Below are 9,526 nucleotides of genomic sequence, written 5' to 3'. Positions count from 1 at the left end.
CAAAAATAGTTGTAGGCCCCCAGATGTAGTGGGCGGCCGTGGCGTAGCGATGAGGCGGTAAACTCTTGATCGGAGGATTGGGGTTTGACTCCCTGGTTGGCGCCAGTATTCATCAGTGTGTGAATGTGTGTGTGAAAGGGTGTATGGGTCTGTGACTGTAAAGCGCTCTCGGCCTTCGAAGGAAGGTAGAAAGAGCTATACAAGTATACACCATTTACCCAAATAAAAATAGACACAATCTAAAAAAAAGTCCATAGTAAGGACACATACACAACCTAATAGTAGTTGTAGGCCTATGTAGCTGTACTTTTTGTTTAATTTGTAGGTTTTAGTAGGAATTAGAAAAATAAATTATAAGTTGTAGTTACAAATAGTGTAAAAAAAAAAAAGTTTTTCCCCTTTCCGAACCGCCACCTTATCGTGGTAAAGGGGTTTGAGGGCTCAAATTCTCTGAGGAACTAAGTTTTCTTGGGCTAATCCCCCCAGTGGGTACTCCCATAGCAGACAGATCCTAGAGGAAGAGCCGGACTAAGAGCGGTTCACAACTTCTTACCTATAAGATCATTTGTATCACTCTGTGATCGTGACCCATCCACCAGGAAGGGTCATAGGCCCGAGCACGAGGTATTCCCAACGGGCAATCTTGGGGGCACAGAGTTATAGTGGGTGCACCTTCAGGGGTCCCTCTGATCATGAACCACCACCAAGGGGTCCGAGGCATGAGAGCCATGTTCCCCCAAAGCAAGGGGATCAATTTTCAGGCCCAGAGGGCTGGCCTTCTGCTGGTTTTCTAGAATCTCTGTCTCATCTGCTGCTTAATTCCTTGGAGTAGATGTCTTTGGCCAAAAAGACGCTTCAATGCTACCCCATTATTGATACAAGAAATGTATCAATTTCTTGTGGGAGTGTCTTGGTTGACACGTCTCTGCAGCATTGCGTGGCAGACAGGAACCGTACCTCTGGACTGGCAGACTGGGGCGGTGGTTCCCCTTTTTAAGAAGGGGGACCGGAGGGTGTGTTCCCACTACCGGGGAATCACACTCCTCAGCCTTCCTGGGAAAGTCTATGCCATGGTACTGGAGAGGAGAGTCCGTCCGATAGTCGAACCTCAGATCCAAGAACAACAGTGCGGTTTCCGTCCTGGTCGTGGAACAGTGGACCAGCTCTACACCCTCTTCAGAGTGCTGGAGGGTTCGTAGGGGTTCGCTCATCCAGTCCATATGTGTTTTGTGGATTGTGGGAAGGCGTTCGATCGCGTTCGACCGCGTTCTCCATGGTGTCCTGTGGAGGGTGCTCTGGGAGTATGGGGTCAAGGGAGCATTACTCAGGGCTGTCTGGTCGTACGACCGGAGCAGGAGCTTGGTTCGCATGGCCGGAAGTAAGTCAGACCTGTTCCCGGTGCATGTTGGACTCCGGCAGGGCTGCCCTTTATCATCAGTTCTGTTCATAGTCTTTATGGACAGAATTTTTAGGCGCAGCCAGGGGCCGGAGGGGATCTGGTTTGGGGACCACAGGATTTCCTCTCTGCACTTTGCAGATGACGTTGTTCTGTTGGCTCCATCAGGCCAGGACCTCCAGCATGCATTGGAGCGGTTTGCAGCCGAGTGTGAAGCGGCTGGGATGAGGGTCAGCAAGCTAAGTCTGACGCCATGGTTCTCGACCGGAGAAAGGTAGTTTGCCCTCTCTCGGTGAGTGGAGTGCTCCTGCCTCAGGTGGAGGAGTTTAAATATCTTGGGCTCTTGTTCACGAGTGAGGGAAGATCGGAGCGTGAGATCGACAGGCGGATTGGAGCTGCGTCCGCTATTTTGAGGTCGCTGTACCGGTCCGTTGTGGTGAAAAGAGAGCTGAGAGCTCTACAGCGGCGATACCCAAATGCTCCTTTTAGTTCGACAAAAAGGAATAAATGTAAGTAAATCCAAAAGGACCGCTAACAGGATCAAATGTTGGAATGGTTCTCCCTCAAAGGCTTGAACAATGACTTGTACAATTCTCCAGAGCCGCCGTTATTAAAGTAGAAGCTGTTTACATACCGCGGTCTCGTGGTCGAGGCGTGGAAAGAGGCGTACACTCATAATAAACTCACTCCTGATTGGCGACAGTACTTCCTGTAGATTCCATGACTCAGCTATGACTCAGACCAATCGCTGAAGATGGGTTGCAAATGGCGGTATCCGTTTCAGGAATTGACGGTGAAAGCGGCGGCCTACTTTCGCGATGAGAGGAGGTAATGCATTTCCAATGGAGGACCTCAATGCTCGATAAGTCCATTATTTTTACAGTCTATGGGAAGAACTAATAAATTATACTTACTATAATCATCTCTCGATTAGCTTGAGCGCTAAAAGCAGTCTGGTAGCGTGTAACACAAGAAAAGCTGGAACCTTTCTTTGTAATTGGATCGGATAAGTCTTTAACCACTCATGACATGACAGGTTAGACAAAAGTTACAAGTTACAACAAACGTTTCCCAGATTGGAATTACCAGAGCCCCACCCTGGAGTCAGGCCTGGGGTTGGGGCTCGCAGATGAGCGCCTGGCGGCCAAGGCTACTCCATGAGCCCTGGTCAGTTCAAGCCAGGATTGTAAAAGATTTTTGTCAATAAACTGGCAAAAACAAATAAAAGTTTAACACATTCAAGACCAAGGAGGTCATAGTGAACTTCAGGAGGTCTAAAAAGGTGGAACACATCCCTCTTCTCATTCACGTTGAAGAGGTGGAGCGAGTGGACCACAACAAGTTCCTGGGGATGCACATTACATCTGACCTCACCTGGAGAATGCATGCATCCTACCTTGTGAGGAAGGCTCAACAGAGACTCTTCTTCCTCAGGAAACTAAAAAGGAGTGAACTTTTACAGAGCCACCACGGAGAGCATCCTCTGCCTGAGCGCTACAGTGAGGTACGGTTACTGAACCTTTTATCTGTAATGCACCATTTATTTATTTTATTCTTTCTTCACATTTTTTAGCTAAGAAATGCTGGCAGAAATTTCATTTTACTAGGCATAAATGACAATAAAAACTCTTGATTCTTAGAAGCAGAATTGATACATTGCATCTTCAATTAACGAGCCTCCCTGCTGCAGCTGTACACGGCCCAGCTCCTCCACGCATGCTGTCCCGTTGGCTCTTTGACAAACCTTTTAAAAAGTGGAATCCACACGTCACCGCGGGACTTCGCTGGAGTCTTGGGGTACTTGCATACAGTGCAAGGGAACCGGCAGATTTAACCCTGGTGCTATCTTATGGGGTCCAGAGGCCCAAGCCTTACACCGATGTGTTATCCATCCCATGACAAATGTGGATGAAGGTGGACAGGATTTCCTGTCTGCCATGGACACCGGTGAAAATGGGGGTCCAGATGATCCCATGCCAAACGTCAACAAGTATCAAGGATCGCACAAGGTTTACAGCGACAGCACAAGGGCTTTGGAACGTTACTTGGGTGGAGATCCGATTCGATCCACGAATCAAGCACAACAATTCACAAATTGAATGCGATTCTTACTTTCATAAATAAAGTTTTTTGCTATGTGCATGTCTTTTTACTGGATGTATAAAAATTAAAATTATATGTATTAAATCACTAACCTTTTTTTGTTTTATTTTTTTAGGCTAATTTCTAGTTTGGTTAATATTTTAGCTACATGCTAGCTGTTCTGGCTATTTTTTCTGTTTTTTAGGCTAATTTGTAGTTTGGTTAATATTTCAGCTGCATGTTAGCTGTTTTGGCTAATTTGAGAATTTTTATTTTTTAGGCTGTTTTGGAGTTTAGCTATTAATTCAGCTAAATGCTAACTGATGTTGGCTAACTTGGGATTTTTTCAGTTTTTTAGTATATTTTGGAGTGTAGATAATATTTCAGCTACATGCTAGCTTTTTTTTTTAGCTAATTTTGGATTTTTTTTGTTTTGTTTTTAGGCTAATTTTGAGTCTGGTTAATATTTTAGCTACATGCTAGCTGTTTTTGGCTAATTTAGTTTTTTTTCCATTTTTTAGGCTAAATTATATTTTGGTTAATATTTTAGCTACATGCTAGCTATTTTGACTATTTTTTCTGTTTTATAGGGTATTTTGAGGTTTAGCTAATATTTCAGCTGCATGTTAGCTGTTTTGGCTAATTTGAGAATTTTTATTTTTTTAGGCTGTTTTTGAGTTTAGCTATTAATTAAACTAAATGCTAACTGATGTTGGCTAAAACTATAGAAAATCTAACAAAGCTGATTCATGATTGTTAAATAGAATAAATTATCACCAGAAGTGTCAATATAAACAAGTTAATCAATAAAAGTGAGCAAAGTTTTCCATAAATCCACTGACTGTCAGAAAAAGATCTTATTTTGAAAGGTGCTGCTTCCTGTTTGTCCAGCAGCCACTCACCCGATCCACTCGCTGAACTCCAGAGCGTTCGGCACGGTGGCGCTGAGGAGGATGATGCTGACGTGATCCGGGAGCATGATCAGCACCTCCTCCCACACAACTCCTCTCTAGCAGGAGAAACGCAGGAAAAGACATCAGCGCCTCCTCCACCTGCAGGACTGGAGGGAGGAAGCTCTGCTCTCTGACCTCTGCATCGTTGATGTAGTGGACCTCGTCGAAGATCACCCACTCCAAGTCCCTGATGACCTCGGAGCCGTTGTACAGCATGGACCTGAGGGAGGGAGGTCACCATGAAGGGAGAGGAGGAGGAGGGGGAGGAGATGAGGAGGAGGAGGAGTACCTGAGGATCTCGGTGGTCATGATGAGGCAGGAGGACTCGGGACTCAGCTGGACGTCACCTGTAAGGAGTCCAACGTCCTTAAAGGTGGTTTTGAAGTCTCGGAACTTCTGATTGGACAACGCTTTAATGGGAGACGTGTAGATGGTCCTAAAAAGAAAAAAAGATTTCTTTAAAATTTTTTTTTTTAACTTATGCTTTCTGTGACATTTATATACAGTAGTAATAAAAGAAAAAACACAAGTTGGTGAAGTTTTCCTTCATGATTCTTTTGAAAAATTTTAACATATTTGTCACAGAAAAAAGTCATGCAGGTAAAAACAGGTCATTTGTGATTTTTTTTCTCCACATAAATCAATAAAAATGCAAATACAAAAAGTGTTGTGATTGTTTTATTCTAAATAAACTGATAAAAAAACGTTCTTATTAAATGAAATTTATTTTCTTTAACATTTACCTGCAGCATCTCACCTTCATTTATGTTTCAAAATCAAAATACTGTATTTACCTTTTTAAAACCATGTACTAGTTTTTTATTCTAATGGTACGACGGAGAATGAGGGACAGTTTACAAACAACAACCTTTTTAAATTATGACTTTAAATCCCATAAATTTACGAGAAACATTTAAAAGAAAGAATACTTTAATTTATGAGAGACGTAACTGTTAAATTACGAGAATAAAGTCAAATATTTAAGACTTAAAAAGTGATAGGTTAAATTTATTACTTTTTTCTCCTAATTTCACCTATTTTAGAGTCGTATATTTATGGGAAAAAATACAGAAATTTACAAGAAAATCCCTTTAATTTTACAAGAGTAAAGACGTTAATTTACTAGAAAAAAATATGTCAATTTTTGAGAAAAAAAAGTTAATTTACGAAAATAATACTTCCATTTTACAAGAAAAAAATGCCTTGATTTACAAGAAAGAATACTTCAATTTATGAGAAAAAAGTCGTAACTGTTAAATTACGAAAATAAACTAATATATTTATGACTTAAAAAGTCACGGGCTAAATTTATGACTTTTTTTCTCCTAATTCCACTTTTTTTTGAGTCGTAAATTTATTACTTCAATTCTCGGAAATTTATGGGAAAAAAATATGTAAATTTACAAGAAAAATGTCATACATTTATGTGAAAAAAGATGATAATTAACGAGAAAAAAATATATCAATTTACTGGGAAAAAAATACAATAATTTAAGAAAAAAATAACTTAATTTACAAAAAAATATGTAAATTTATGAGAAAAAAGATAAAATGAAATAAATTTGTTAGAAAAAAAGATGTTAATTTACGAGAAAGAATACTTTAATTTATGAGAAAAAAATCATATTTTTATGACTTAAAAAGTCATAGGTTAAATCTATCACTCGTAAATGCACATGTTTTAAAGTTGTAAATTTACGAGAAAAAAACTCATAATATTAGATTTTTTTTCTGGTGGCCCTAACACTCGTCGTATCATGGACATCTGTTTTTGTTTTTATTTTGATTTATAGCAACAAATGTTAAAAAGTTTCTGCTAACCCCTTGTTTTAGTTTAACTTTAGTTTTATTCTCTGAAGGTTGTTGTAACTTGGATTTAGCGTTCCAAACTTTTTAACTTCCACCCTAAAACCCTTCCTCTAACACATCAAGGTCACGATGCTAAACTCCCACCTGGTCATGTGTTTCTGCGAGAGCGCGATGGCGTACTCGGCCACCACCGTCTTCCCCGCCGACGTGTGCGCAGCCACAAAGACGGAGTCGTGCGCCTCCAGCCTCAGGATCGCCTGTTTCTGGAAGACGTCCAGCTCAAACGGCCACTGCGGCGGGGAGAGAAAAGCCATGAGACGGACGCTCGCGGACCGCTGACGGACACCAGAGCAGCTCCTACTTTGAACGCTGGGTTGGGGATGCGTTTGTAGAAGTCCTCACAGGGGGACGATATGTCCACAGGGACCGCCCACTTCTTCTTCTGCTCCTGGGGACTCTCTGCTGGCTTCGGTTGATCTATTCCTTTAGAGGTGGACACGGACGGAGCCGCATCCTGAAAAACACAGAAATTTAGATCAAAAATGAGACTTTAAAAGTCAGTTCAGATCAATAAATGATCTTAAAGTCCAACTCCGATCATCTTTTGATCTTTTTTTTTTAAGCGTTCCCCAAAATCCTTTCATCTTCTAGGCACATTTTTGACTTATGGGTCACAAAAGGCTCTAAAATTGGACAGAATGAGCAGATTTGTGTCGTGTTTTGGTGATCCACTTCATAAGAGAAAGAAATAACATGGAATTTGGACAAAAACATGCTTTAATTTAGATTAAAAATCAAAATATATATTATAAATCAGTACATTTAGGAGATTTTTATGCCAACACTGTGGCTTTTATTCTAATTTTAGTGCACCGATGGGATTTACTTGTAGGATTCTCAGATTTAGTTGACCAGGGATTGTAGATTTTACATAAAATATTTTTGTCTGCTCCTGATTAACACTAATTTGAACATAGAAATACTCAGAAATGCAACTTTAAGCTTAATTTTCTTCACATATCATCACAAAAATGCCACTAAAGCCCCATTTTCATCCACATGGGTCTTTAAATCATGGGTTTTCTAACTTGATTACCTTGATTCCCAGGTCTTCAAGGCTGTTCGTTCTGGGTAAATTAGAAGCTTTTTCTTTCTTCTGCTCTTTCTCTTTCTCCTCTTCTTCACGCTGCAGGTCTGTGGAGTCTTCCAGCTCAGACAGGAGGGACATCAGGTTGACCTCCGCCTTCGCTATTTTAGCCTCTGAAAGTACAAAAGCAAAGAACAAACGGTGAATGATTCATTTGTTTTGCTTGTAAAATAATATACATTCTCCAACCTTTGCTGGTAAAATCCATCCCAGCTTTAAGCCCCGGAGGTACTTTCAGTAAATCTGGGGAACAGAACAAATAAAATATTATAAAATATTCCTAAAATAATATTTTTTTTCCTAATTTTTTAGATCACCGTTCTCAAAGTCTATTTCCTCCTCCAGCTCAGACTTCTTCGTGATTTGCTCCAATGTGAGCTCCTCCATCCCACCTGGTGAAATCAAAACTCAAATTACTTTGAAAATACCTTTAAATGCTAAATATGTAAGGGATAACACCCGACGAAGTGTGCATTATGGGAAATTACCGCACGACGCGGAGGCCTCCGCGTCGTGCGGTAATTTCCCATAATGCACACTTCGTCGGGTATTTTCCTGCTTATTCCATTTACTATATTGCTGTTATTTCTTCAATTTAGCTCATTTTTTTTCCACAAAAAAGCGGACTATTTGATGCATCTCGTTGTCACGGTGACATGACAACACAGCACAAAGCTGGAAACTGACACAGACCTCAGTTGTAGTTGTAAAGTGTTGCACTTCTGAAGTGAGGACCCCAAAAATGTGGATTTTTTTGTCTTTATGTAGTTTATCACTTTTTAATCCACACCCAGCAGCCAATCAGAACTGAGTATTCACCGGGACAATGGTAAAAATGTTAATAAAAGCTAAAGAGGATGGTAATTGTGATCAGATGCACCCTACCGGGCAGGAAGGGGTAGTTGGTGTTGCTTCCTCGAAGGCTCTCTGACGGCGGTCCCGGCTGGCGCTGCAGCGACAGCGAGTTCTTCGCCGACAGTCCGGTGTTCTCCAGCAACACCTAGAGGCGGTCCAGGAGAAGAGCAGACGCTCCTGTGAGTTCTGCTGGACTTTTGCAGCCACAAAAGAAGATGATAAATCTGATGTGATGAGAAAATGTGTCAAATTCAACTTTTCTCATGATTATGTAAAGACAAATGCATCTACAAGAGTCGTGTGATTCACAAAATCTGTGCGGGTTACCTTTGTTATGGCTGCGGGAGGTCATGTGACTGACGTGATTTTAAGTCGTGCACTTTAGGGACCTGAAAGACTGAAATCGACTCTAACCCGACACTTTTTTTTTATTTTGGGTTTATTTTTTGTTTCTACATAACATTCGACTTGTTTACAGTCAGGGCCTGCAAAGCCTTCAGTGAAGGCCTAAAATTATATGAAAGGAATTCTAAATCAGGAGTCTGCAACCTGCGGCTCCAGAACCACATGTGGCTCTTTTATCTCTCCATGGTGGCTCTCTGGTTGAAGAAAAATAAAATAAAAGTAATTTTACAAAAAATTAGAGTCTAGCTTCTATTTGAGCAACATGCTAACGTTTTTTGTTTTTTTGCTAATTTGTTGTCTATTGAGGTTTTCAGGATGATTTTGAGTTAGCTTCTATTTTAGCAACATGCTAACGTTTTTTTTTTTTGCTAGTTTGTTGTCTATTGAGGTTTTCAGGATGATTTACAGTTTAGCTTCCATTTAAGCCACATGCTAACGTTTTTTGTTTTTTTTTTGCTAATTTGTTGTCTATTGAGGTTTTCAGGATGATTTTGAGTTAGCTTCTATTTTAGCAACATGCTAACGTTTTTTTTGCTAATTTGTTGTCTATTGAGATTTTCAGGATGATTTTGAGTTAGCTTCTATTTTAGCAACATGCTAACGTTTTTTTGCTAGTATGTCGTCTATGAAGGTTTTCAGGATGATTTAGAGTTTAGCTTCTATTTTAGCTACATGCTAACTTTTTTTTTTTTTTGCTAGTTTGTTGTCTACTGGGGTTTTCAGGATAATTTAGAGTGTAGCTTTTATTTTAGCAACAGGCTAATGTTTTTGACTAATTTAGGTTACTGAGGAATTTTATGCTAATTTGGAGTTTAGCTAATATTTTAGCAAAATGCTGATGTTTTCTGCTAATTTGTTATCTACTGAAAGTTTTGGGGG

The 9,526-nt window shown here is 40.3% G+C and overlaps 1 protein-coding gene across 2 annotated transcripts in view; it reads right to left on the bottom strand.

Annotated features, from left to right (window-relative positions):
* Positions 1–9,526, bottom strand: part of skiv2l (SKI2 homolog, superkiller viralicidic activity 2-like) — a 35,485-nt gene that overhangs the window by 23,059 nt on the left and 2,900 nt on the right. For both annotated transcript variants that reach the window (XM_024298329.2, XM_024298328.2), the window contains exons 5-13: positions 8,273–8,387; positions 7,705–7,779; positions 7,577–7,630; positions 7,337–7,500; positions 6,602–6,754; positions 6,385–6,530; positions 4,721–4,867; positions 4,567–4,651; positions 4,381–4,487 (exon numbers count right to left, since the gene is read on the bottom strand). In XM_024298329.2, the coding sequence (XP_024154097.1) occupies positions 4,381–4,487; positions 4,567–4,651; positions 4,721–4,867; positions 6,385–6,530; positions 6,602–6,754; positions 7,337–7,500; positions 7,577–7,630; positions 7,705–7,779; positions 8,273–8,387 (1,046 nt within the window). The remainder of the gene's footprint in view (positions 1–4,380; positions 4,488–4,566; positions 4,652–4,720; positions 4,868–6,384; positions 6,531–6,601; positions 6,755–7,336; positions 7,501–7,576; positions 7,631–7,704; positions 7,780–8,272; positions 8,388–9,526) is intronic.

This window comes from Oryzias melastigma, linkage group LG11 (assembly GCF_002922805.2).
Source record: "Oryzias melastigma strain HK-1 linkage group LG11, ASM292280v2, whole genome shotgun sequence".
NCBI classification, from domain to species: Eukaryota; Metazoa; Chordata; class Actinopteri; order Beloniformes; family Adrianichthyidae; genus Oryzias; species Oryzias melastigma.
This window is presented reverse-complemented; position numbering and strand designations above follow the sequence as displayed.